Source organism: Prionailurus viverrinus, chromosome E2 (genome assembly GCF_022837055.1).
Source record: "Prionailurus viverrinus isolate Anna chromosome E2, UM_Priviv_1.0, whole genome shotgun sequence".
In the NCBI taxonomy this organism is placed as follows: Eukaryota; Metazoa; Chordata; class Mammalia; order Carnivora; family Felidae; genus Prionailurus; species Prionailurus viverrinus.
Genome location: NC_062575.1, coordinates 7,487,606 through 7,515,587, shown reverse-complemented (window position 1 = coordinate 7,515,587; position 27,982 = coordinate 7,487,606). Strand labels below are relative to the sequence as shown.

Genomic DNA, 27,982 nt, shown 5'->3' with positions numbered 1-27,982 from the left:
TGCAGGGCTGCTTGGTGGGCTGAGGTTAGGGAAGGACGCGACGAAATGAGAGGTTGCCGTTGAAAGGGGTCCACGTTTGCCCTTCCTCGGGCACTGTGCACAGACTTCTGGCGGGTGTTCATAGAAACTGTGTTCTTGGCTGTTGTCTTTGCCCTTGTGAGTGAGTGGGCCCCTCAGCCAGGCCTGCCCCAGGCCCCCTGCAGGCTCCTTCCTCTGGGTTTCTGACTGACTTATCAGAGAGCTGCATGAGCGTCTATTTCTGGCCCAGCTAGAAATAGTCTGGATCCTGGCACAAGGCAAACACAGAGTGTCTTCCTAGGATGGAGAAGTAGCCTATGGGGAGGGGGTGGGAAATCTCTCTACAGTGTCCCTGGGGGAACCTAGTCTTGGGCACCATGATTTGCAGACCCTGCCCAGGGAGGGAGAGTAGTTCCTTTGCAGTCTCTGATTGAGTCAAGGGGAACATCTGTTGAGTATTAGCATGTTCGATCGTTTGTTCATTCTTTCTTTCTTTCGTTCTTTCTTTCTTTCTTTCTTTCCTTCTTTCCTTCTTTCCTTCTTTCCTTCTTTCTTGATACTTCGTATTTTTTTAATTGAAAAGTTTGAGATCATTGTAGATTGACATAAAGTTGTAAGAACTAATACAGAGAGAGCTCATGGAGACCTTACTCTGTTTCCCCCAATGTTGATGTCTTGCAAAATTATATACGGTGTGATAGCACAGGGTACTGGCATTGATTCGGTCCACTACAGACCGTCTTCAGGTTTCCTCCGTTTGACGTGTACTGTGTGCGCGTTCCTGTATCTGCCACCACAGCCCCGTCCGTCATGACAAGGATCCTTGTGCTGTCTCTTAATAACTACGCTCACTCTGTGCGTAAGGGGGGTATAAGCATGTATAAGGTTCCCTCTGTGACCATGCTCTCCGGCCACTGCCCAGATTGGATCTAGCTCACTCCCCAAACTCCAGGACCTACCGCCTCCAGGAGGTCACCACCGTTCTGACTTCTGTCTCATGTGTAAGTCTTAACACGGCTTGGTCGGCCTCACGCCCTCTACCCTCTGCTTTCTCACCTTTTATAACTCGGAACCACGCTGAGGGCTTGGTCTGTGGCGTCAGCTGTTTCTAGGCAGAATTTAATCACGTCCTGTTGCCACTGCCTTTGTGTTGTACGATTCCTGTTATACATGGTTGTCTCTTTTTACCAGAGACAACTCATTCTTGAAATACATCTGTACATATATATATTTTTTTCACTTGAAAAGGTGAGTTGACTTAAAAGACCAATGTCACACAGTGCCAGCAGGATACAGACATGGCAAACTTTATAGAGGTGATAATCACATGACTGACATCTGAGAAATGGTGTGAGAAGCAAACATGACTCCGAAAAAAAGAAAACAACCCAAATCAACAACTGGTCCAGTGGGTGGTGGGGTGGGGCAGGATCTATCTATAATCTTGGTACAGTGAAGGCCTTCCATGTAACTGTGGGAGACGGGACTGGTTTAAAGCCAAGCAGATTAAAATTTCAACAGGCCCTGTATAAGGTGGCGAGCCCTTCCTTAAGGTCTTACTGATTTTTGTCATACCTGCCCTCCACCTGTTTTATATGCGATCTGTATTTTTTTTTTTTGATTTTTTTTTTCAACGTTTATTTATTTTTGGGACAGAGAGAGACAGAGCATGAACGGGGGAGGGGCAGAGAGAGAGGGAGACACAGAATCGGAAACAGGCTCCAGGCTCTGAGCCATCAGCCCAGAGCCCGACGCGGGGCTCGAACTCAAGGACCGCGAGATCGTGACCTGGCCGAAGTCGGACGCTTAACCGACTGCGCCACCCAGGCGCCCCAACGATTTGTATTTTTAAATGGACTCGTTCTTTTTAACTTAAATTTACAGATGGTACTAGATGTGTTTTTTTTCCAGTTGATGTTAAACTGTGTCACACGACATAACGAGATGTGGGCACCATTTAGGGTATCACATACCTACCACACGATAGGATTATTGGCACTGAGTCTCCAGCAGGAGAGGGAAAACTTCAAATTCAAGTGACCCTGAAAGAGTGTGTGTTTACAGAATTCTTTGATGCTTGGTGTTTGGGGTGTTAGCTGGCCGGTTCAGGAAGCCCCTCTTTCTCATCTTCTTGTGAGTTTGGAGACACTTGAGAAACACAGGTCAGTGACAAATAGTGACAAAGAAGTTCTGCTCGGGTGTGTGCCTCCTGGGGAGTCTCGCTTGGATTCTGTCTCTGGCGCCTGGGCTGCTGACTCTGTCTCTGGCCCTGGTGGACACCCACGGGCCACTTGGAGGCAGCCCCCTCTGAGAGGCAGGGAGCAGAGCAGGGCGCATGGTTCCTGGGGGACAGACCAGACCAGAACTAGACAGGGAGACTGAGCTGGGCATGCCTACTTTCTTCTTAGGGACTCCTGTTGAAGACTGTTGGCTGCTCTCCTGGAGAGAAAGGGTCCCTGGAGAGACTAGCTCATTCCTTTCCTCCAGTATCACTTAAAACTCTGATGCATCTATAAAGCAGTTCATCCAGCATTTCTGTGTGAATGCCAAGCATGACAGTCACAACGACCTACTCACTTGAGTGCTGTTGTCCTGGAAGGGTCTTCTCCTGTGGAAATGCAAGGCTGGGACCTTCCCCGCTGGAGATGGCACAGTTCCAGCAACTGTATTTTTTAACAAAGAAGACAAGGGCAGCCCCCTGTCACTCCCCAACGCCTAGGCTTTCAAAGGACTTCAATATCTGAAACTCGTGGAACAGTTTACATTTTACCAAGTTCTTGCAGATTTATCTACGTATGGGATGGATATTCGTTCCCATTTTACAGATGAGAAAATAAAGGTGAAGCCAGAATGAAGAAACCCATTCCAGGTTGCGTAGCCTGGATGGGTAGAGTCAGACTTGAAGCACATGTCTGCTAGATTCTTCTCTCTCTCTTTTTTTTTTTTTAAAAATGTTTACTCATTTTCGAGAGGCAGACAGAGCACAAGCTGGAGAGGAGCAGAGAGAGAGGGAGACACAGAATCTGAAACAGGCTCCAGGCTCTGAGCAGGCAGCGCAGAGCCTGACGCGGGGCTCAGACCCACGGACAGTGAGATCGTGACCTGAGCCGAAGTCGGATGCTTAACCGACTGAGCCACCCAGGCGCCCCACGTTGACCTTTTTCTAACCGTGTCTCCCACAGTCCATCTCAGCTGTTGATGTAGCTTCAGGGTTACACTCTGTCATGTATGCAAAACAGCCCGGCACCCTTGGTTTGGCAAAGCAGAGTTTTTCATCGAGACATAGCACCCGTGAGACAAGGTGAGACCCCTGGCAGCGGTGAAGATGGTGTTGGAAGGTGGTACGAAAGGACACGCATTCCAATAGCTAAATTGACCTTGACTGAGACCTCTTCCTGGGGGCCACGCGGTTTCTATTTAGTGTAATTTCACCTTGTTTGCAGAGCAGCTCGGTGAAGGAGGTATTGCTATCACTGTGCAGATGAGGAAAGAACCGAGATGGGAGGTGATTTGCCCGAGCTCTGGGGTGCCTCGCAGGGCTCTCCCGCCCCCACATCCCCCCCTCCCGGGGTTCCCTCCAGCCTTCAGAACTCTACCAAGATGCCCTCGGAGAAGCCTTTCTTCCCCTTGTGGGGAGAAGCCCCCATGTAGACTCTGTTCCCGTCCTTTGAGGTGTTCAGTGTGGTTGGAGGCTTATGTGTTCGTGTGCTGGTTCAGAGAGGGTCTGTCCTCCCCAGGCTTCTGAGGGCGGGGCCACGTCCGTGTGTCTCTTCCCAGTACATCCTCAGCATGATGCTTAGTAACCACCTGGCCGATTGAATGGCTGGCAGGTGGGCAGGGAGCGGGGCGGGTATGTGTGGGAAGGTGGCCAAGCTTCAGCAGTCCCTTTTCCCCTTGCATACCACTGGGGCTTCCCTGACGATGCTTTAAGCGTGTTTGCCCTCGTTTGAGGGCAAGTGTGGGAATCAAAGAAAAAGTCACATGCCCGGTGTGAGGGTAGGAGGGTTTCTAGGAGTGGGGGGCAGCCTGAGAGTGGCCCAGAAAGGAAACAGTTTAAAGAATGGGGTCATGGGACGGCCAACAAAGAGGGCGGGGGAGTGGGTGGAGGTTGGAGCCCCAAGTGTGTGTCTGCAGGTGATGGGTGGGGAGGGCAGCCGGGAGCGTGGTCGGACTTGGGGAAAGCCCTAGGTGATGCTGGGAAGCCAAGTTTGTGCAGAGATGAGGCCTCACTTCTGTGGCCGTGTTATCTCACTTCTTCAAGCAGGAAATACGGCTGCTGAGCCCCACCACATGAGCGTGCATGGTCTGAGCTCTGGCCACCAGAGCCTACTTTGAAAATAAAGTCGGTCATCTTAGTGAATGTGTGTGTGCCCTTGGCAAAAGTTCCAACCCAGGCAGAGCAAGCCCACCGTTAGCCCGTCATCCTCCGCACCAGTAACCCTTATTGTCAGCTAGTTGGAGAAATCTTATTTTTTCTACCTTTTCTCCTGCTTTTACATACACACATATATATGTATACAGATACAGGCGTCCCTCTTTAGCTGAGTCTAATGTGTTCCTGGAAACAGAAGTAACGACATCTTTTTTTTTTTAGATAGCCATGTAGTATGTCCTGTTAAACGTGGATATAAATAGTGATGAATCACCAACTGATTGGAAAAAACCTATTTCTCCAGTATTGCTTAATACCTGTAAACATCTGAAAGCCAACCCCTTGTGTATTCTGCACGAATACAGAGCATTGACGGCAACAAATATCATTTGGTAGCCACCTAATTATTCGATGCTTTAATGAACTCGTTCCCGGACATGCTTGCGAATAGTACGTAGGATACCATGTGGTGTTGGTTGTGAATTTTAATTTTTTTTCCCCTTGTCCTCTACTTTGTGACTTAGTAGAAATGGCCGTGAAATAGTCTGTTGAAAATACTAGAGAGGTCATCTAAACGGGACTCAGTTTGGTAGTTTGCTTGTCAGAGGTAAACGCTAGGACTCCAGCAGGACTTAATTGGGTGGGCAGGACACTCGGCTTGAGGCAGGATGATTTTCAGCATTGGGACTACTGAATATGGTCCTGTCCTGCAGACTGATACACACCAGTGTTTTCATCAGTCCCTGCACACAAACATCTACAGTGGGTGTAATCTGGGTAGTGCATCTTGTGTAAAAAAAAAAAAAAAAAAAAAAAAAGATTGGCAAGTTACAGTGGGTATTTAGATAGAGTTGTTAGACATCTGTGCACAATACGTACGTACATGTGTGTGTGCATACATGTGGATACGTACGTACAAGTGCAGACACAGGCACTTAACATCCAGGATCCTATTTACGTGAGCTGCGGTGGATTTTTTTTTCCACATCAGTATTTCTGGACATGCCCCTTCAATGTCCACAACAGAGAAATTGAGAGACGGTGTTTTTTCTTATACCTTCCAGGAGAGCAACTTTATTCAGTTGTATCAGTAATTCAAAAAATCATCGCTAACAAGCACCTAGAAGTTACTACATCTCTATTAGTTACAATTATCGGGCGCTATTTTTTTCTTTTATTATTTTTTCAATGTTTATATTTATTTGAGAGAGCGCGAAACATTGTGCCCACGAGCGGGGAAGGGGCAGAGAGAGAGAGGGAGACACAGAATCCTCAGCAGGCACCGGGGTCCGACACAGGCCTTGAAGTCGCAGACCCCGAGATCATCACCTGAGCCAAAGTGGGCCACTTAACCGACTGAGCCACCCAGGTGCCCCTACCGGGGGCTACTTTAATACCTGCACGTGCACACGCAGGCTCCTTGAGTCCTTAAAGAGCAGCGTGTGAGGAGGCCATTCTTGATCCTGTTGTCCACATGAGGAAGTGGGGGCCCAAAGAGGTGAATTCCTGCTGGAAGCACCTAGAAGCTGGGATTCAAACGCAGGCAGTCTGGTTCCAGAGTCCATCCACTAGGCACCACACGTGAACTTTGCGTGACTTGGGAGGCAAGTTTGCAGCCCCAGCCCTAGGATTCTGTTTCCAGCTGCAGGTCAGAAAGCTGACTGGGGATTGATCGAGTTGAGCGCAGGAGGCCTGACCCCGCTTTGTGCCCTGTACCCCATGGGCAGTGGGATCATCATTCAGCAGGGTGCCCCTGTGTGATGCAAGATCAGATACATATCAGGGATGACCAACAGGCCCCTCAGACTTGGCCGATTACCAAATAGACCCCCCCCCCCCCCGCCCCCGCACCACCCGCTGCTTGAGGCATTTCCTTCTGCCTTCTTGGGGCTCTTGGTAACCAGGGTGGGGGTCGTGGATAGTGGGCAGCCCTCGGTTCCTCTGGAGCTGGCCCCTCCTTGCTCGGAGGCCTGGGAAGTAGCAGTGACAGCTGTGAAGGGCTGAGTAGTGGCCCCACCCCTGCCTTTGCACAGAGGCCTCAGCCACAGGCCCATCCACGGCTGACTTGACATCGACGTTTAAGCGCCTTCCCGGGCCCGGTTGGTGGCTGGACAACCCCGTGGCATGAAGGTGTTACCTCACAATTAAACCGGCAACCCTGAGAGTATGGACTGAGGAGGATGGCTTTCCACTCCCAGGAGATACCCAAGAGAACTGAGAGCAAGTGCTCAAACAGAAACCTGTATGCGAACGTTCACTGCCGCATTATTCACAGTAGCCGAAAGGTGGAGACAATCCAAGCGCTTGTCACCAGAAGAACGGACACAGAAAACGTCGTCCACCTGCACGCTGGAATATTACCCCTCCCTAGAAAGGTATAAAGCGCTAGCCCCAGCTTACGTTGAAGATCTCATGCTAAATGAAAGAAGACAGACGCAAAAGACCACGTGCCTTGTGATTCTGTGTATATGAAATGTCCAGAAAAGGCAGCTCTGTAGAGAGTGAAAGTAGGTTCGTGGCTACCAGGGGCTGGTGTGCAGACAGGATGGGGAATGGAAAGTGACAGCTGAAGGGTGTGGGTTTCTCTTGGTGGTCGTGAAGACGTTCTTAAATTGACTTTGCTGGAGGTTTCCACAAGCCTGTGAATCGTACGTTTGAAATGGATGAATTTTATGTGAACGGAATCTTAATAACGCCGTTACATTCAAAGAGATTGCGGTGTCTCTAATCCCAGATGCATCTGCTGAGCCAAGACCCCTTTGGGGATACAGCACGTACAGGCAGTGACCTCTTGTCCTGTGTCCAAGTTTCGGCTTTCCTCGGCTGGGAGCCCCGAGAAGCTGTTCTCTTCAGCAGCGGGACTTGTGCACATCCATCACTCTTCTGCCTGCAATAGATACTGGGCCTTTGACCCCTCCAACACACCGATCCCTGCATCCTGTGGGGATAGCACAGAAGCTACTGGATCAATTACCTGATGTGGCAAAGGCCCCCGCAGGCGGACTCTGATGGCTGTAGCAGTCATTTCTGCACATTGAAGCCAGCTTGGTGTGAACACTGCAGCCCTCTGCTTGAGGACTGGGGAGTCAGGCCCCCGAAACAGCCCTCAACCCACAGCGGATGGCGGTTAGGGATAAATACCCTGGCTGTCTTGCTTCCTGGTGGGGTGAGGCCTCCCACAGCCCCCGTGCGGTCAGCTCCAGGTGCCCATGGCCGGCCAGTGCAATTCCTAGCATCCTCCTCCTGCTCGGCCGCTTTCCTTGTCTGTCTCACATCCCCAGTCCTCTGTGGTGTTCCTGGGATCACCTCCCAAATAAACCACTGTGCTCAAATCTTCCCCTGAGGGTCCCCTTCTGGGGAAAGCCAAACCAAGGCACCTGAGAACCTAATTCCTTCATTCCGTGGGAACCGGAGTTCCTGCTCTGAGCCAGGCCGTGGTGCGGGGGGCCGTGAGGCTCCAGTTTGGGGTGAGCAGGATGGACGCGATCCCTGTTCTCCTGGGGCTTTGGTGGGGGGATGGGGAAATGTACATCCACAGGTAGATGAACCTGGAAACACACTCGTGCAAGTGAGGAGCGGTACAACACAGATCTAGAAATAAGAGGATGAGTCGGGGGGTGGAGAAGGCAGGTATTGCTAAGTCACTTCAGTGAGATCTGCCCGGATCTGGTCAGCCGGTGAGTGAGGAGCGAGGACAAGCCTGGGGAGAGGGAAGTGGGTGGGAGGGCATCACGGAGGCGAGCCATCCCACTGTGGCGGGGTTGCAGGGGGAGGTGGTGCCTGTAGCCTGTCCAGGACGGGCCCGGCTCCGAACAGAGCAGAGTTGCTTCCTGGGGCTGAAGTGGAAGGTGGTGGATGGTCAGGACCACCTGCCTGCTCAGAATGCCTGTTTCTTTTTCATTCCGTCTCCATCTCTCCTGCTCTTGCCTCTCTGACTGTGTGTGTATGTCTGTATCTCCCTCCCTCTTCGGCTGGGTGGCTTGTTCTCTGCTTCTCTCTCTGTCTCTCTTCCCCCGTTGGGTTTCTCTACGTGTGTTTGTTCACATCTCTGCGTCCAGCTCCCTCTGTCCCATCTCTGGTTCTGTCCCTGGTTTCTCTGCCCCCTTCCTCGTTCAACAACTATTTATTGGGCTCTACTGTTTACCAACCACCCTGCTGGGGGTGGGGTGTGGAGGCAGGGGACACAGTGATGAGGAAGGGAGCACCATCCAGGGAAAGAGTTCTGACTCCACGAGTCACAGCATTAGGCTCTTGCCTCTGTTCTGAGCTGTGGGGCGAGGGGCTGGTAAGTATGAGAGCAGGAATTGGAGGGTGTTCTATGCGTCCCGTGGTGGTTGAGCTGAGATGGCAAGGGGGAAGTTGCAGCTAACCAGGCAAAGGGTATTCCTAGCAGAAACAACAGCGTGTACTGTTGCCCTGTGGTGGGGGCGGCCGGCCGCTCACCAGGTGGCTGGAGCATGGGGTGTGAGGGTGCAGGGGCTGGCGGGGTCCACACCGGGCCTTGGCTCTTAGTCCTAAGAGCACCGGGATGCCATCAGAAGGTTCGAAGCCCAGGAGTAGCCTGAGTATGTTTGTATTTCATAAAAATGACTCTGGCTACTGGTAACTTGGGCTACTTCGGTGGACCAAGCGAGAGATTCCAGTGGCTTGGATTGTGGTGTTGGCCCTGGGAATGGATAGTACGTGGCGGGCAGCATGCTCCCCGCTACCCCCAGACTCATGTTTTATCGGCCAGGGGGCAGCAGCAAGAGAAATTTTGCAAACATCTCTGGCCAAAAAAGTCCCCGGGGGATGCAGGGGGCCCAGTTTGGGCCATGTGCTCATACCTGAAGCAGTCGTGGTCCCCCGGGGTGGGGCACCTTGGTCATTCCTAGGACCCTTGGGCCCCCTCTTTGGCTTGTCGTGGTAGGAGGTGAGGAAGGGCAGATCAGCATCATCTGAAGCAGGAATGGGTCTATCCCAGGAAAGGTGCTTTTTTGACAGAAAAAAAGGGGAGGAAGGGACTGGTTGAGTTTGTCTCGTGACAGTCCATGATCATCCTATGGTAGGCAGGGAGGTCTCCCTTGGGTCAGGTGGCCCTCTGTGGGGGAAGCAGTCACCCAGTGGGTCAGGTGGCCATCGATGAAGGGGATCACCCCTGGGTCAGGAAACCATCCTGTGTGTGGGGGGAGGGGTCACCCCTGGGTCAAGTGGCCATCTGTGAGGGGGAGGGGTCGCCCCTGGGCCAGGTGGCCATCCGTGAGGGAGAGGGGTCGCCCCTGGGCCAGGTGGCCATCCTGTATATGAGGGGAAGGGTCACCCCTGGGTCAGATGGCCATCCGTGAGGGGGAGGGGTCACCCCTGGGCCAGGTGGCCATCCGTGAGGGGGAGGGGTCGCCCCTGGGCCAGGTGGCCATCCTGTATATGAGGGGAAGGGTCACCCCTGGGTCAGATGGCCATCCGTGAGGGGGAGGGTTCACCCCTGGGCCAGGTGGCCATCCGTGGGGGGGAGGGGTCGCCCCTGGGCCAGGTGGCCATCTGTGAGGGGGAGGGGTCGCCCCTGGGCCCGGTGGCCATCCTGTGTGTGAGGGGAAGGGTCACCCCTGGGCCAGGTGGCCATCCGTCGGGGGGAGGTGTTGCCCCTGGGCCAGGTGGCCATCCTGTGTGTGAGGGGAAGGGTCACCCCTGGGCCAGGTGGCCGTCCGTCGGGGAGAGGGGTCGCCCCTGGGCCAGGTGGCCATCCTGGCCCAATTTGTCCAGGAGTGGGTTGGAGTCCAGCAGCAGCAGGGATTATAGGGAGAATGGATTTCCTCTTATTTCTGCGTCTCTTGGTCTACAACAACTGTCCCAGTACTTAGTAGCTTCAACCAGCCAGGTTTTTACTTGCTTGCATGTAATCCTGCCGTCCAGGCAGGGCTGAGGGGCCGGGACCGCCTGTCTCCAGGCCAGGGATGAGGGGGCTGGGCTGTGCGTGAGCGGGGTGCAGGCGCGGGCTGCGTCCCCAGGCGGAGTGAACTCCAGCTTCTCATGGGCTCCTCTCAATTGTCTTCCAGTGGATATCATGGAAATCAAGGAAATCCGCCCCGGGAAGAACTCCAAGGATTTTGAGCGTGCGAAGGCAGCCCGCCAGAAGGAAGACTGCTGTTTCACCATCTTGTACGGCACTCAGTTCGTCCTGAGCACTCTCAGTTTGGCAGGTGAGTGCACGTCCGTGTGCTTTCCTCCCTGACTGTGCCTGGCTTCCTCCCCGGGACGTCCTCTAGCAGCAGAATGCCCTCATGTGTATTCCAGGGACATCGGGGTTTTGAATTCTCCCCTGCCTCTTTCTAGCTGTGTGCCTTTGGGCACGCTGCTCAACCTCTCTGAGCTGCAGTTGGCTCAGCTGTGAAACAGAGAGAATGATCGCGTCTGCCCCAATGGGATGTTGTAAGCGTCTGTTAAGGGCCTGCTTGGCTCATGCCGATTGCTGAAGGCAGGTTCTAGTTTTCATGCAACAGAGCCTGGTCTACACTGTTTACTCAGCTTAGCTGATCGGGAGGAAGGATCCTGAAATCTTATGTCTCACACATATGTGAGCACACACACACACACACGTGCATGCACACGTACACTCACACATGATCTGGAGGTGAGATTTCCAGCCATCCCTCTGAATCCACCAAAAAGCCCAAAGAGCCTCTGTGAGGCCAGAAGATAAGCTGTGGAAAAGCTTAGCCCTTCACTCAGAGGCAGAAGCTTGTCCCCACTTGAGGCCCAGCCCCGGGACTTACTGACTTAGAGCCGTGTGTTCAACCACGACTGATGAGAGAGAAAGTAAATCCCGCTCAAGGTAGACCAAGGCGAGGAGAAGACGAAACCTGAGCATGGTCGGGGACATGTAAACGAGGGCAGAGCAGCTCTCGTTGATTTGCTCTGTCTGTCACGCACCTCTGAGCGTCCACTCTGCGCTGGACTGACCTAAATGCCCCTGGGACCGTGGAGATAATGGGACCCAGTCGCTGCCTTGCGGACGGGGGCTCACAGTGCACTGTGATGAGAGCTAGAGGCCGATCACCATACAGTGTGCTGTAGCGGCACGGAGGGCCCACTTCCACGGAAGGCTTTGCAGAGGAGGGCCCTTTTATTTTATTTTATTTTATTTTATTTTATTTTATTAATTAATTAATTAATTTATTTATTTATTTTTTAACGTTTATTTATTTTTGAGACAGAGAGAGGCAGAGCAAGATCGGGGGAGGGTCAGAGAGAGAGGGAGACACAGAATCGGAAGCAGGCTCCAGGCTCCGAGCCATCAGCCCAGAGCCCGATGCGGGGCTCGAACTCACGGACCGTGAGATCGTGACCTGAGCCGAAGTCGGACACTTAACCGACTGAGCCACCCAGGCGCCCCTAGGAGGAGGGCCCTTTTAAACTGGGTTTTGAGGCATATGTAGGAGTTGGGAGGAAAGAGGGAGGCCAGCCCGGGGGGGAGGGTGGTGCGTGTGTGAGGAGCTGAAGGAGGGAAATAGCAAGCTGGATGTGGGAGATGGGGGGCGGACGTCTGACGGTTGGCGTGTGGTTGGTGCAGAGATGACGCAGCAGAGAGGGGCCTGGGCCCGTGAACTTCCAGTGTCATGTCCACTTTGCTCTGCTGCAGGCTGAGGTCTGGTTGTTCTGGGCAGGGAGACCGTGAGTCCAGGGTGCCAGCTCTGGTGTCTGTTCCGCTCTGGGGTCTCTCTTCCAGAGCTCTCCAGTTCAAGTCCAGTAGAGAGGGAGTGACACCTGGATTCAGGTCCCAGCTTCACGCTTACTGGCTCTGGGACGGGTCTCTCTGCCCTCTGAGCTTCATATTCTCTTCCTGCACACGGGAAGGGTGAGAGCAGCCGCCTCAGCGTGCTCTCGTCCATGTGAACAGGGTAGCTGGTCCTTAAGGCATGTGTCATAACTCAGAGGCGTTTGCCTTGCTAGCTCCATTTTACTGATGAGGAAATGAGGCACAGAGAGGCTGAGGAACCAGCCGAATGTCACACAGCCCTCAAGCGGTGCCGAGGGACTTGTGGTCCCTCAGTGATGCCAAGCCCTTGCCTTCTCCCTGACCTTATCTGAAAACGGGAAATGCTGAGGGCTGCTCTGGATTGGGGTGTGAATAATCCTAGACCCTGCGCTTTATTCGTTAGCATAGGAGTAAAAGCTAAAACTCGTGGGGGGAAAAGGTGTCCCACTTGTCACCCCTGCTGTAGAAGGGTCATCGCTGGCACGTGGCCTCATCTTGGACAGAAGGCAGGTCGTAGAGCCACGAAGGTGTGAAGGAGATGCCTTTTCCGTGCCCTCGTGCAAAACTAGAAACCAGCACTGGCTTCTCCCGTCCCCATGGGCTGTGTGGGGCTCGGTCTGTCTGTAGAGGTTTTCCCAGCGAGTAACAACATTTGCCTTCCTATTCACCTGTCCAGCTGATTCTAAAGAAGACGCGACTAAGTGGCTCTCTGGCTTGAAAATCTTACACCAGGAAGCGATGAGTGCGTCTACGCCCACCATTATTGAGAGGTATTGACTTTGGCTTGTTTATCTCTGTATTTGCACGTTAATTTATTCTTTTCCCTTGAGCCAACGTGAGTGAAGAAAAGAAAAGTGGGGCGTTTCATCTTGGAGGCTCAGTGAGTGTCCTCTGTGCAGCAGCTCCCAGTAGGCGCTGTGGGCTCCCCACCTTCTCGTCGGAGAGCCTCTCTCAGTGCTAAGCCTTGCTTGGCCTGGTGGGGTGAGGAGTACGTTGAAGCCGAGCCAGAAACACACGTGGGCGTTGTGTCCCAGGGGAGGATTGAGGGCCTCCTTACAGGATCAGGAAGGGATTAAACCAGCTCACCAAACCACAGTCAGATGCAGGGTACCGCATTTCACAACTGCCACAGCCTCCTGGATTGGGGAGGCTCAGGACTGCCTTGCCCGGGAGTCAGCGTCACCGACGTCTGTGTGGGATTGTGTGTGAATTCTTGTCCCCTCGGTTAAAGCCCTCGCCATTTTTCTTACCAGCTTTTTGGGGGGATTAATGAATGTCATCAGAGAGGATCGTCAGTTTAAGGAATGCCGGCCTCTACGCTCCACTAGGAGGGGCCTCTTGGCTCCTAACTAGGGCTTGTCAGCCCCAAGGAGAAACCTGCTTCTTCCCAAGCTGCCCGAGTTAGCAAATTGGAAAACTCTTGTTTCCAGTTTCCTTTGCCCCCATTCCATAGAACTAGTTTTGTTTGTGTACTAATTCTCTGTCTCTCCCTCTGTCTCAACTCTCTTCCTAGTTGGCTGAGAAAGCAGATTTATTCAGTGGATCAAACCAGAAGAAACAGGTGAGATTCGTTCATATTTTTGTGGGTTTTCTTCCAGATCATTTTGGCCTCTGGTGTTCTTTCCTTGAACATCCCGAGGCAGTCGGAGCATGTTTTGCGGTGTGGAAAGGTCCTCGTGAGGTTGGATTGGACCCTCGAGGTACCAGGCACCGCGCCAGGTGCTGGGTGTTGATGGAGACACGACCGTCGGGGGCCTTGCTTCCGTGGTTGCTCAAGTCCGTCTGCACAGACAACTTCTCTGGAGCACTTGGACCTTGTGCTTGAGGCCTTCGTATTCCAGCACCTTCCGTGTCCCGGGAAGAAATGAGATCGCCGTGGCGCCTGCCCAATTTTGTGGTGGGACAGAGGTCCCCCATTAACGAAGTAACCCCTGTTGACTCGCGATGGTTACTCGGGCTGGGCGGGCGTGAGCCGGGCAATGGGATAACACGCAATTCGTTGTGCTTGTTCACTGAACAGTACGTCTCAGAGCAGTTCCCTCCCTGTCAGCACACATGATGCTGTGTGCCAGACGTTTCTGTAACAAACATGGTTTTGTCCTTGGCTGGGGTGTAATTTCCTTACTCATGAGAAATCATTTCCTTCTTGATGGAGGCAGAGTGGTTCCTGGTCCTTTGTTATCATTGTGACGACTGTTGCCGTGGCAACCTTTGGGTCTCCCTGTGGGTCAACGTGTGTGATAGAGTCTTAGAGGAGGGGTCCCATGCAGCGTTTTCTGGTCTACCATTTTGAGGGAGGTGGTAACAATTAGCATTTGTCCCAGCGGTCAGGAGGGCACCCCTTTCCCTATGCCCTGTGTCACCGGACTCACCCGTGATGACCTATGGGTGAAAGGCAACAGCAGACTTGCTTAAATTTGTATTTATTTATGAGTGAAGTTGAAGATGCTCTCATCTGTTTTTTAGGTTATGATCCAGTTGTTATTAATAATAAACTGATAAAAACCACCATTTATTGAGCCCCCACATACTAGATACTGTGCTCAGCACTTACAATTAATATATCATTTGAGCCTCACAAAAGAGGCTCTTTTTCTTAAAGTTTTAAGTGATTTTCCTTCCTTCTTTTCTCTGCTAAGGTATGTCAGCGTGGTATGCGAGGTCGCAGCTAGCCTTTCCAACTGTCCCCGGGTGTCCCCTTTCCATCTCGCAGGCTCCTGGGGGTCAGGCCGCTGTCCTCCATCACCTGGTGATGTCAGAGTTCGGACATCCGCGCGCCTCCTCCGTGGTTTGTTCCACGTACGCCGTCCGACGGGACGATGGAGAAACTGTAACCGGTGGTGGTGAAACGTTCAGCCATGTCGTTAGGTCTGCAGAAACACGCTCCGTGTTCTGCGCCCCCCTCCCTCGTCCACCTGTCCAGCAGTCACCGTGTGGTCCCACACCCCGGGCTGTGCCCTGGTGTTAATGCAGGTGGATCTGGGGTGGGGGGTCCCCGCGTCAGAGGATTTTGTTCACACTGGTCTCTTTCAGCCTCCGAGGTGGGGCCTCCCTCGTGTTTCCTTTCTGTGTGGCTTCGAGGTGATTCATTGTTGGGCTTGGCACAGGGGTGACAGGTGGAGCCCCCCCCCGGGCCCTCTCTCCGTGCACGCCGGGTACAGGATTGCTGCTTTGGTGTGCAAGTCCGCCTCTCCATCTTGTCAAGAAACAGAAGCCTCCCTCTGGCTGTGCTGCTCAGAATGCATTCCCACACAGAGGTCCGTCTTTCCATCGAACAGAACCTTCAGCAGAGAGGAAGTCAGTTTCTGGACTTGACACCCTGTTCCTGGCTTCACCGTTCACGCTCCCCGACTTTGCTCTCCTCGGGCAGAGCCCCGCCGCTCTGTCAACATGTGGAAAACGCCACCTTTCCTGTGGTTCTGGGAGGCCCGGGTGGAGTTTTTCCAGAGGAACTCCGACCGAGGTGCCAGCTGCAGGGCGACCGACTTCTGCTCTGCCCGTTTCCCCTCCCTTCCTGTCGCCCATGACCGGTGGCATTTCCTGAAGGAAAACAAAGGAGTGGCAGAAGCCAAGGAAAGACCCCCGGGCGGGCGGTGGGCTCGAGGCTGCCCGGCCCAAGCAGTGCCCAGCTCCCCGGCACTCGTCTCGACCAGCCTGCCTCGTTCACCGTCGAGCGCATCCAGAGGCAAAAGGGGTAGCAGCTGGCGTTTGTGGAGAACTGGGCTTGCAGCGGCCAGGGTGCTCTTGGAGTTGCAGGGGCTTCTGGAATGTTCAGACTGCTGAGCTCGGTGCCTCGTGGTCCATTTCATGAGGACGCTGAGGCCAAGAGGAGTAACCTGACTCGTCTGCAGCAACCCAGCTTGCTGGGCGTGCCGCCAGGATGGGGGCTCCCCCATCACTGCTTGGTGGTGCTTTTCTTCTTATTTTTTTTATTGTATTATTATTATTTTTTTAATGTTTATTTATTTTTGAGACGGAGCACGAATGGGGGAGGGTCAGAGGGAGAGACACAGAATCCGAAACAGGCTCTGGGCTCAGAGCTGTCAGCACAGAGCCCGACACAGGCCTCGAACTCACAGACCGTGAGATCATGATCTGAGCCGAAGTCGGACGCTCAACTGACTGAGCCACCCAGGGGCCCCACTTCTTATTTTTTTTTAAAAAATGTTAAAGTTTTATTTGTTTTTGAGAGAGAGAGACAGAGCAGGAGGGAGGGAGGGGCAGAGAGAGAAGGAGATACCGAAACTGAAACAGGCTCCAGGCTCCGAGCTGTCAGCACAGAGCACGACACGGGGCTCGAACCCACGAACTGGGACATCATGACCTGAGCTGAAGTCGGACAGTTGACTGACTGAGCCACCCAGGTGCCCCGTAAACTATTTAATTTGATTGTGGTAAGATCTGCCATTTTAAGTGTATGCCTCTGTGAGGTGAAGTACATTCGTGCTGTTGTGCATCCACCACCATCCGGCTTCAGCACTCTTTTCTCCTTATGGGACTGAAACTCCGTCCCCGTGAACGGTACCTGCCCCTCTCCTCCTCCCCCGCCCTGATCACCTCTCCTCTCCGTTCTGTCTCCATGGGGTTTGACTGCTCTGGGCACCTCGTACATGTGGAATGAGGCAGTATTTGTCTTTCTGGCTTGTTTCGCTCAGGACATCTTCATGGTTCATCCATGTTCCTGTAGCAGGTGTCACAATTTCCTTCCTTTTTACGGCTGCATAATATTCCGCCATAGGTGCAGACCACGTTTTGTTTGTCCGTGCATCTGTTGATGGACACTTTAATAGCCTTCCTCTTTTGGCTGTTGTGAGTATTGTTCCTTTGAACGTGAATGTTCGTGCCCCTGTTTTCAGTTCCTGTGTACATTTTCCAGAAGTGGATTTGCGGAATCAAATAGTAGTACTATTCTAATCTTTTTTTTTTTTTTAATGTTTATTTTTGAGACAGAGACAGAGACAGAGAGAAAGCAAGGGAGGGGCAGAGAGTGAGGAAGACACAGAATCGGAAGCAGGCTCCAAGCTCTGAGTTGCCAGCACAGAGCCCGACGCGGGGCTCGAACTCACAAACCGCGAGATCATGACCTGAGCCGAAGGCAGCCGCTCAACCGACTGAGCCACCCAGGCGCCCCTAATCTTTTTTTTTAAGTTTCTATATTTTTAAAATTATTTTTAATGCTTATTTACTTTTGAAAGAGAGAGAGAGACAGTGCATGAGTTGGGGAGGGGCCGAACGAGAGGGGACACAGAATCCGAAGCTGGCTTCAGGCTCTCTGCTGACAGCAGAGCCCCATGTGGGGCTCGAACCCACAAACAGCAAGATCATGACCTGAGCCGAAGTTGGGTGCTTAACTGACTGTACCACCCAGGCATCCCTTAAGTTTATTTATTTTGGGAGAGACAGAGCACAGAGCCCAGTGCTGGGCTCGAACTCATGAAACTGTGAGGTCGTGACTTGAGTTGAAATCAAGAGTCAGACACTTCACCCAACTGAGCCACCCAGGCACCCCCCCCCCCCCCATACTGTTCAAGTCTTAGACAAACTGCTTTACTGTTTCCCACGGCAGGTGCAGACTGACACAGCCACCAGCAGGGCACAAGGGCTCCAGTCTTTGCCACTTGCTTGTCAAGTTACTTTCCTCTTCCTCCCTTCCTCCCTTCCTCCCTCCTTCCATCCCTCCGTCCCTCCCTTCCTTCCTCCCTTCCTCCCTCCCTTTCTTTCAAATAACAGCCACTTTAGTGGGTGTGAAATAGTAGCTCATTTTGGTTTTGCTTTGCATCTTCCTCATGACTAGGGATGTTGAGCATCTTTTCACATGCTTTTTAGTTTTGTCTATCTTCTCTGGAGAAATGTCTGTTCAGATCCTTTGCCCATTTCAAAAGTTCACCTCATGATTTTAGTCCTTCTTCAGCTTTGAAGCACTGACCCTGAGATACAACATTTTATTTTTCATGTTTATACTGTTATTTATATTACCTTTTGAAAAAGTGAATTTTTTATTATTTTATTATTTTTTTTTTAATGTTTATTTACTTTAGAAAGAGAAAGAACATGAGCAGGGGAGGGGCAGAGAGAGAGAGGGAGACACAGAATCTGAAGCAGGCTCCAGGCTCTGAGCTGTCAGCACAGAGCCTGACACGGGGCTCAAACCCACAAACCGTGGGATTATGACCTGAGCTGAAGTTGGACGCTTAAATAACTGAGCCATGCTGGGGCCCCGAAAAAGTGATTTTTTAAAAAATTATTTATAATTACCTTTGAAAAAGCGAATTTTCAAAAAAATATGAAAGTAACTCCTATTAGTTCTAGGAAACTATAAATACTGAAAACTAGAAAAAAAATGTATAAATTGGATATTAAATGGTAAGCACTGTTAATTCCAGCTATAAATTTTTTCAGTAGATCTTCATCTTCAGCTTCTTTTTACTTATTTATTTTACTTTATCAAAATCTAATTGCACGCACGATCTTATATCCTTTTCTTCCGTAATTTCTAAATTTTGGAATAATTTTACATTTAGAGGAAAGTTGCAAAGATCTTACAGGGAGTTCCCAAATCTTCCTCCCGCTTTCTCTAATGCTCACATCACGCCTCGTCATGATGTATTTGTCAAAACTGAGAAACCAGCATTGGTATGTGACTCAGAACTGAGCCCTGGACTTTATTTGGGGCTCAGTCTTTTCCCACTGACGTCCTTTTCCTGGTTCAAGATCCAGTCCAGGGGCCCGACGTTGCACTTCGTTGTTCTGTCCCTTGGTCTCCTCTGGTCCATGACCATTTCTCAGTCTTTCCTGACCTTGACACTTCTGAGGAGCACATCTCAGGTATGTTGTAGTACAGCCCTTGGTTCGTGTTGGTCTGACCTTTTTGCCGTGATTAGGCTGGAGTGACAGGTAGGCTGCGGCTGCGGGTGTTGGGGAAGAGTATCACAGAGGTGAAGGTCTTGTTCGTTCTATCACATCGAGTAGCGTGTGCTCCCGATGCGGCTCATCCGCGGCGATGCAATGCTTCATCATCACCTGGCCAAGGTGGTGTCGGAAGATTTCTCCTTTGTAAAGTCACCCCCAACCCTGTTCTTGGGGACTAAAGCTCTTGAGTCCAGCCCACCCTGAAGGAGGGGAGAGTTAAACTGACTTCACCTCGTGTTAAACCGTAAGAACATACATGTTTCATTTCACCTCTTCAGGAACATGATGTCAGTGCCTATATTAGGAATCAACCAATGGAAAGGTGATATTTGGTTTGAAAAGTTGTCTTTTGTGTGTCATTTAAGTTATGTCCAGTTCTTCCGTAGGTTCACATTTTCACCCAGTTGTCTTCAGAGTGAACCTATGACGTGACGCTTAAAAGAAGCATTTTTTGGGTCTCTGTAGGATTCTTAGCCTTGTGCCATGGCTCCCTAGTCCCCACTGGGTGGACGTGCTCTGCTTTTCTTGAGTCCTCCCTTCTAGTTGCTGGTCACGTTGGTGGGGGCTCCTTGAGGTCAGAGGTCTGACTGGTTTGGTCTTCCTAGTGTTTGTTGGATGAAAGTTCTACCTTTTATTCCTACACATAACATTGAGCAGATGGAACGTTCTAGCTTTGAAAGAGTTCCTTAAGACATTTCCAGGCCTGGGGACACTGAGTCAAAGGTGTTAGTGCTTTCGCCATAACTCTTGGCTAGATTTTTAGAGACCCAGCCCCACTCCATCTTTGAGCCTTTAGAGTTGAGTTGTCTCTTACCTGGGAATTATGTTCTGAGGTTGGTGCAAAAGGGGGAAATTTCTGTGGTCAAAATATACCTTGAGGGGTGCCTGGGTGGCTCAGTTGGTTAAGTGACTGACTTCGGCTCAGGTTATGATCGCACAGTTGGTGGGTTTGAACCCTGCATCAGGCTCTGTGCTGACAGCTCGGAGCCCGGAGCCTGCTTCTCATTCTGTGTCTCCCTCTCTCTCTGCCCCTCCCCAGCGCGCACACATGCACGCTTGCTCGCTGTCTCTCTCAAAGAGAAATTAACATTAAAAAAAAATTTTTTTGGGGGCGCCTGGGTGGCGCAGTCGGTTAAGCGTCCGACTTCAGCCAGGTCACGATCTCGCGGTCCGTGAGTTCGAGCCCCGCGTCAGGCTCTGGGCTGATGGCTCAGAGCCTGGAGCCTGTTTCCGATTCTGTGTCTCCCTCTCTCTCGGCTCCTCCCCCGTTCATGCTCTGTCTCTCTCTGTCGCAAAAATAAATAAACGTTGAAAAAAAAAATTTAAAAAAAAATTTTTTTTAAATATACCTTGAGAAAACCCGCTGAGCCTTCTTTGAGGGCCCCTGGAATTGTGTTACCAGGTGTGAGGGTCCCAGGCTCTGAGTCCCACAGACAGATAGCAGCCTCAAGGGCTGGTGGCAGATTGTCGCCTGTGGACATTTCTTTCCCTCCTTTGCTTTTTGCCCCTTGGTATATAACGTTGGATTTGCATAGGCTGAATGCTGCGCTTTATTCTTCACGCTGGCAGGGACAGAGGGCAGACTGTGTTAGGTCTTCGGGAGGCAGAAGGGGGCAGGGGTTGCAGGTGGGAGGCAGGTGTGTGGGTCCAGGTCTGTCCGTCAGCAGGCATGCAGATAGCTACCATGCAGTTAACATTGTGGCCCCAGCACATTGGGACCTCCTGGGGGAGCGGGGCGTTAGCCTTAGGTGTGCAGTCTCCCCTGCACAGATTCTCCTTCACTGGGTCTGGCCTGGGGCTCAAGAATTTGCATTTCGAACAGACTCCCAGCTGACGTTGGTGCCGCTGGTCTAGGGACCCTACCTGGACAACCAAGCTTCTAGAGCTGCTCTGTCCAGTATGGCGCCCCCTAGCTACATGTGGCTATTTAAATTAATTAAAATTAAATAAAAGTAAAATTTTAGTTCCTCGGTCATGCTAGCCACATTTCAGATGGTCAGTAGCCACCTGTGGGTAGCGGCTGCTACATTGCACAGCGCAGATCTAGAACGTTTCCATCATCATAGAAAGTTCTGTTGGGCGGTGGTGAGATTTGAATCTCTGCTTGGACCCTTACTGGTTGTGTGAGTTTGGGTAAATTACTTCATTTCTCTGTGCCTTAGCTCTCTAATCTGTCTGTAGAAGAGAGAGAATAGTTCCTGGTGTGAGGTTTCAGTGGGTCAGTATGTGAAAAGCATTTAGGCGCTGCCTGACTTAGGTTGGGCACTGACATAGGCTTATTATTGTCCTTCTTGCTCTAAGAAGCCTAGGGTGGTGGAGATGTTGATCCAGCCTCAGGGGGGCAGATAAGTTTCCTGGGGCTGCAAACCCCGGGCAGCATGGTAAGGGCTGCTGGGATGCGGTGCTGTAGGAGCTGGGACCGTGCCAGGCCGACAAGGGAAGATGCCACCATGGTAGAGTGATGTCTTCCAGGGAAGACGGAGGGCCCTTTGTGGCCCGTGGCGGGGGTCATGTCTTGTCTTCCCTCTCCGAAGGAATCGCCCTGGTTCCCAACCGGCTGTCACTGGCCGAGCCTGTAGGAAGCAGAGTCTAAAACGTGGGTTTGTGTGTGGGAAGCTTACTGGGCTGGGTGTGGGGGTGGACGGACACCTGTGGGTGTGGAGGGGGTAGACGGAGATGGGCTGCCATGGTCACAAGCACGGCCTGTAGAGCCGTCTTCCCTTGAGGTCATCAGAGAGCTGCTCACTCTGACTGACTAGTCATTGGATGCTGGATGGGACCCTGGTGAGGCACTCTCTTCGTCTCATGACAAGTCCCAGACGGGGAGAGCGGTGAAGTTGGGGCTGCTGGGTTCCTCCCCTCCAGCAGCTGGGGAGTCTCCGTGCTTGTTCTTGCTCAGGGTCAGGCTCTGCAGTGCACAGCCACAGGCCCAGGGATGGGGGTGGGAGTGTGGGGAGGGGAGTGGGGTGGCAAAGTCCCGGCACGGGAGCCCAAGGAAGCTCTTTGCCCCCCCCCCCCACCCTTTACCTGGGGGTTCGCCTGTTGTGCGGTGAGGTGGGATTTCCACAACCGTTGGATTCAGATGCCCCGTTGCTCAATGTCTCCTTACCCCAGACCCTGTATTTGCTCCATTGGCTCCCAGCCCCCCTGTGTTGGTGCCTGATGTGGGGAGGGTTCTTGGCCCTGTTTCTGCCTCGAGGTTCTGGGTCCCCAAGGGGACTCTGACCTCTTCCTTGGTCCTGGATGAGCGCTGCAGGGGCACCAGCTTGACCAGACCCCCTCCCTGTCCCGTCTCGTGGTGCCAGCCCCTGCTGCTCTTCTCTGTTCATCCTGCCCTGGCCGGGTTCTTCCTGGACACCCCCGGGGGCTGGGTCAGGATGGGGGTCTCAGGCAGCCTGCTTGATTCTGTGCCCAGCCAGCCGCTCCTGACATGGGTGCTCTCAGTGTCTCTGGGAAAGCCCTCGGTGCAGGCCCTGAAATAGTGGGGGGTAGGGAAGCATCTTGCAGGTAAAGGAGTCTGATGTTAGGGGGGCTGTTAGACTAGAGGTAAAACGGCTGGCCATGGGGGACACTGAGATGGCCAGAGTCCCATGTAGTCGCCTCCAGGGGCAGCTGCTGAGTAGAACATGCTGCTTCCTTCCGGATGTACCGGCAGAGGCCGAGTTGGCAGCGTTGGGGAAACTGGGCCATTTTCTGCCCACATCCTGGGCAGGCTTCCTTCCTTGGCCGTGCACAGCCCTGTCCAGCCTGATGTCTCCAGAACACAGAGCAGTTTTTATTGACCACACCAACAGCTCCCCTGGACCACCGTCTCTCACTCTGCCAGACGCTCGGCCCTGTGGCCACAGGGGTCTGGATCTCATGCCCTTGACCCACCACCCTAACCCCATATACCACCCACCGTTCATGCTGTTCCCAGGGGGGAAGTAACATGCGGTGGTTACAGGCAGCTGCCCTGGAGTCCACGTCCTCCACGTCCCAGCGCTCAGCCTCTCTGAGCCTGTTTCTTCAGCTGGAATATGGAGGTGCTAACGGTGTCCGCCTTGTAAGGTGGCAGGGCATCGAATGAGTGTGTGTGTCCCTGTCCCCTGGAGCGGTGCCTAGCATTGAGTATGCGCTATGTCGGTTTCAGCCGTCACTGCTGTTATTATTGCTAGCATGGTTATTTCTTTTTTACTTTTGAAACGTTTTATTTTTGAGAGACAAAGCACACGAGCAGGGGAGGGGCAGAGAGAGGGGGGGACAGAAGACCTCAAGTGGGCTTTGCACTGTAAGCACAAAGCCTGATGCGGGGCTTGAAATCAGGAACCCTGAGATCATGACCTGAGCCGAAATCAAGAGTTGGACGCTTGACCGACTGAGTCACCAGGTGCCCCAGTATGGTTATTTCTTTTTTAAAAAACAATTTTTTTAATGTTTTACTTATTTTTGAGAAAGAGGGAAACAGAGTGTGAGCGGGAAGCAGGAAAGGGGCACATAGAGAGGGAGACACAGAATCTGAAGCAGGCTCCCGGCTCTGAGCTATTAGCATAGAGTCTAAAGTGGGGCTCGAACCTGCGAATTACAGGGTCATGAACCGAGCTGAAGTCAGATGTTCAGCCGCCTGAGCCACTCAGGTGTCCCCAGTATGGTTATTTCCTTTGCTCGGAATGCGCTCTCCCTTTCTTGGCTCTGAACCTGAACTTGCCACCTGGCCTAGCAAAAAACATGCATGAAGATTTCTGTGATGTGGCCCAGATGACTGTACATTTTGGGATTTGATTCAAACCCCAGCTCTGCCGTCACCCAGCTCTGACCTCGAGCAGTGTGCCCTCCCTCCTCAAACACCACCCCGTGGCCTGTTCTGTACCCTGAGGGTGGGTGATGCTTACTGTGTTGGAGGGTCAAGTGTAGTGAGGGGTTAGGTAACATTATTGCCTGGCACATCGCAGGTGTTTGAATAAGGTCAGCTCCTTCCCCCTCGCCCTCTGGCCTTCATCGATCTCCCCTTCGTTTGAACCCCTGGGACATTTCCTATCTGCAAAGCTTTCTGGGCACCTGATACCATGTTCTGCTCACCCTGTGTATCTCTTAAGTGACCTGAGTCCACGGCCATCCCTGAAGTGTGGAGACCAGCCTTGCACATCGTGGCATCAGCCCCCTTGAGCCCAAGGTCTCTTGTGTCTGGCCCGTCTTCTCACGGGGCTCCTGAGGGTGGAGTGGATGGGAACAGCCGCTCCCTCTACCGTTGAAGCCCCTCGAGGTGGATAGAGCTGGGCTTTCCCTCTTTTGCAGCATCAGCCTCCGAGAGCTGAAGACCATCTTGCCCCTGGTCAACTTCAAAGTGAACAGTGCCAAGTTCCTCAAAGATAAGTTTGTGGTAAGTTTCGTGGCTTGGCCTGGTGATTTTGTGAATTTAGGGTCGCTTAGCCTTTGAGCCCCGCTGAATGGTGCCCAGGAGAATCCTTCACCTCCTGATTCCTCTCAGTTGAGACAGAGGGACCCCCTGGAGGTCGTAGGCCCATGTTTGCAATCCTAGCAGACAACATCTTCCTTGAGGACCACGTTTGCTGAGCTGCTTGACTTGGGATGTTCCCACGGTATAGCCTTCCCTTTCCCTCATCATCGCACAGCCTGCTTTCCTTCAAGTAACGTTGAACACGTGGGTTGTTTTGTTTTGTTTTGAAGCTATCATGGAAGGTTCCTTACGTGGGTTGTCAGGGATGTGGCATTTTGTATGCAAGTCCTCACAACATACTTGGAGTTAGCTCTTCTCTGCCAGTCCCCCCATTTCCCACCCACCCCTGCTCCCCGCCATCACTTAGTTTGTTTATGTTCTTGCATAATGGAGCTTTTGGTAGATCTGTGGCAGGTGGTGACTCTAAGAGTGGGGGTGTAGAGTATGGCAGGGGGGCTTTCTTGAGTGCATAAGAACGGAGGTGATGGGTAGGCACCCTATGTGGTGCTCTGAGAGGTCCCGACCCTTGTCACGGAGCCCAGTGACTCTCCATTCCGCTGGTCCCAATTGCAGGACTCATACGGCCTTGTCAGTGGCAGCCCCAGGTACAGGCTTCCTTAGCCAAGAATGTGCATTCATTTCTGTACCAGTGAGCTCTTGGAAGAGTTAACCCACCTTATGGCTATTAAGCCATCTTTCAACCTGCCTAAAACATTCCAACTATTCTAAGAAGGCAGAAACAGAGGTGGGAGAAGCATTCACCATTGATGACCACATCATAGGAATCTTTATATTTTTAAAAAATGCATTTATTTATTTTGAGAGAGAGAGAGAGAGCACGCGCTCCCTGAAGGGGCACAGAGAGAGGGAGACAGAGAATCCCAAGTAGGCTCCCTGTTGTCAGCGTGGAGCCCGACATGAGGCCTGAGGCCATGAACCATGAGATCATGACCTGAGCCCAAACCAAGAGTCAGACGCTCAGCCGACTGAGCCACCCAGGCAGCCCCCTGGAACCTGGCTCTTTATCAAGCCTTTACTGAGCAGGCGATACGTAGACCTTACTGATTTGGTTTCAGGGAAGTCCTAGGGCGGGTAGTGGTAGTTTTCCCGTTTTACAGATGAAGAAACTGAGGGTCTGAAAGGTTCAAGTAAATGACCCAAAGCCATTAAGCAGTTCAGGGGACAAGCCTTGACTGGAGTTGAACTCTTAAGTCCAAAGGCCTGGTTAGTTTTCCCTGGCTTTTAGAATGACCTATATGTACGGACCCTGCTCTAGGTCTAGATTTGGAAATGTCTCCTGCCCCCAGAAAGTATTACTGCCCTTGGGATTCTGGCCGAGACTCTTTTATTTTGGGGTTCAAGGCCAGGGCCTTACCTGGTGGGACTCCTGGTGGTTATGTTCTCTAGGCAGATAAATTCGGAAACCTGTGAACAGTTTGACTTCAGAAGACTGTGAGTTTGCTGTCAGCCAGTGCTGTCGAAGGGCGGTCCTGCCTGTTAATAGTGGAGCGGTGTTCTTGTAGGGAACCTCAGAGACCGAGTGGTTACTTTTTCTTTTAATTTACAGGAAATCGGCGCTCACAAAGATGAACTCAGCTTTGAGCAGTTCCACGTTTTCTATAAAAATCTTATGTTTGAGCAGCAAAAGTCGGTAAGACGATTCTTGGGCAAATGATCAATGATGTTTTCAATTCCCCTGTGTGTCAAAGTCCAGCACGCTCCTAAGAAACCCACGAGAAGTGTTGAGCGTCCCTTCTAGTCAAGGAAGTAGACCGTGGGAGTGGCTGCGACGCACTGTTTGTGTCCGTTAGGTTGGCGTGAGAGAGCTGTGGGGAAATCGGAGCGGGGGGGAAATGGCTCTTTCATACCTTCCTGGTGGGAGTGTGACGAGTCTCGTTGGAATTTAATCTGAGCCTATTAAGAAGTTGAGCTAACTCCACTGCACGATCCCATTCTGCAAAGGAAATTTATCAAATTATGAAGAGTAACCATCTCTGGGTAGAAGGATTCTGTGTGTGTTCCTTCTTTTTTTTGCTTTTATTCATTTTTTAACGAGAATAATTTTTTATTCGGATAATATGCCATTTTAAGATAAGATGTGCATACATTTTGACCTGACGGTGGCATTTTGGGGACTCTGTTTTAGACAAACAAGGGCACTGGGACCTAGGAATTGAGTGGTAGGGTGTTTATTGCGGCATTATTTATGCCAGCAAAACAGCTGGGAGCCTTCTGCATGCTTCTCAGGAGAGAAATGCCTGAGTAAACTGTGGTCCATCCATAGCAGACAGCATCATGCAGCTGATTATGAAGCCTGAATCTGTGTGTGTGTCGATCTGGAGGGATGTTCATGGTGTTTTGTGAGCAAAACCAGCAGCAGATTCACGTGAGGAGCCAGGTCTGATAAAAAACAAAACCAAAACCTGCATAGAGTAATCCCCTTCCATATGTCTATGTGTGTTTTTATGTTCAATGTTGATTTCGTGTATGCACTGAAGGGGTTTAGGAGGATGGGCAGGAGAGATCGCTGAATTTTTCTTGGCACACCCCTGTTTTCTCTGACTCATTCCAAGGAGTACATTACTTTTGGAATAAAAAGAGAGTCCCATAGGGGCGTCTGGGGGGCTCAGTTGGTTAAGCATCCAGCTCTTGGTTTCTTCTCAGGTCATGATCTCGAGGTTCGTGGGATCGAGCCCCGCATCAGGCTCTGTGCTGGCAGGGTAGAACTTGCTTAAGATTCTCTCTCTCTGCCCCTCCCCTGCTCTCTCTCTCTTTCTCTCTCAAACATACATTTTAAAAAATCCCATAAAGCGTAGAGCTTAAAAAGAAGGATTGTTCAGTGCAGTGCATGGAGCACAGTGCCTGGCAGGCAGCACTCATCCCACAAACAGGAGGTTGTTGGAAAAGGGCTTTGCAGGTAGCAAGGGTGGGTCCAAAGCAGGGAGAACATAGGACTTGGAGCCAGAGGATCTGGTTTCTCCTATGAGCTGTGTGATCTGGGGCTGGTCACACATGATTCTAGCCTCAGTCTCTTATCTGTGTAATGGGGGCGGGGATTCCCACCCGGCTCTAGGGAGCATTGAATGAGGGCTGGGGGTGGGGCAGTCAAGAGTGCAGGCATTTTTAAGTGATGAGCATGAAAATCATGAGAAGACACTTATTAATTGCCTTCTGCATGCAGGCCTGCAGGTGGGCACAGGGTGAGGCTTTCTGATGGGTGACTGCTGGCCATCTGCCTACATTGGGAAAAAATACATTATTTAATAGAGTAAAAAAAATCTACTTTACTGGGGTTGTTTTCATATATTACTTCTTGATTGCCAAGGAGAGTAGGAAGACTATAAGCTTTGGGGATTGAAAGACCCGGATGTCAGCCCCTAAATTGGCCTTGGCTGACCAGGTGATTTTGAGGAAAGACAACTTTTTGTCTTTCACTCAGCCACCTTTATAAAATAAAGGTATTCAATCAAGCCGTTGCTTATAAAACTTTAAAAATTATGTAACTTTCCTCCTC

At 51.7% G+C, this 27,982-nt stretch overlaps 1 protein-coding gene across 3 annotated transcripts in view; it reads left to right on the top strand.

Moving 5' to 3' along the window:
* The window catches only part of PLCG2 (phospholipase C gamma 2), a 157,505-nt gene that overhangs the window by 48,859 nt on the left and 80,664 nt on the right, over nt 1–27,982 (top strand). For all 3 annotated transcript variants that reach the window (XM_047834621.1, XM_047834622.1, XM_047834620.1), the window contains exons 3-7: nt 10,423–10,566; nt 12,799–12,892; nt 13,636–13,683; nt 24,306–24,390; nt 26,036–26,119. In XM_047834621.1, the coding sequence (XP_047690577.1) occupies nt 10,423–10,566; nt 12,799–12,892; nt 13,636–13,683; nt 24,306–24,390; nt 26,036–26,119 (455 nt within the window). The remainder of the gene's footprint in view (nt 1–10,422; nt 10,567–12,798; nt 12,893–13,635; nt 13,684–24,305; nt 24,391–26,035; nt 26,120–27,982) is intronic.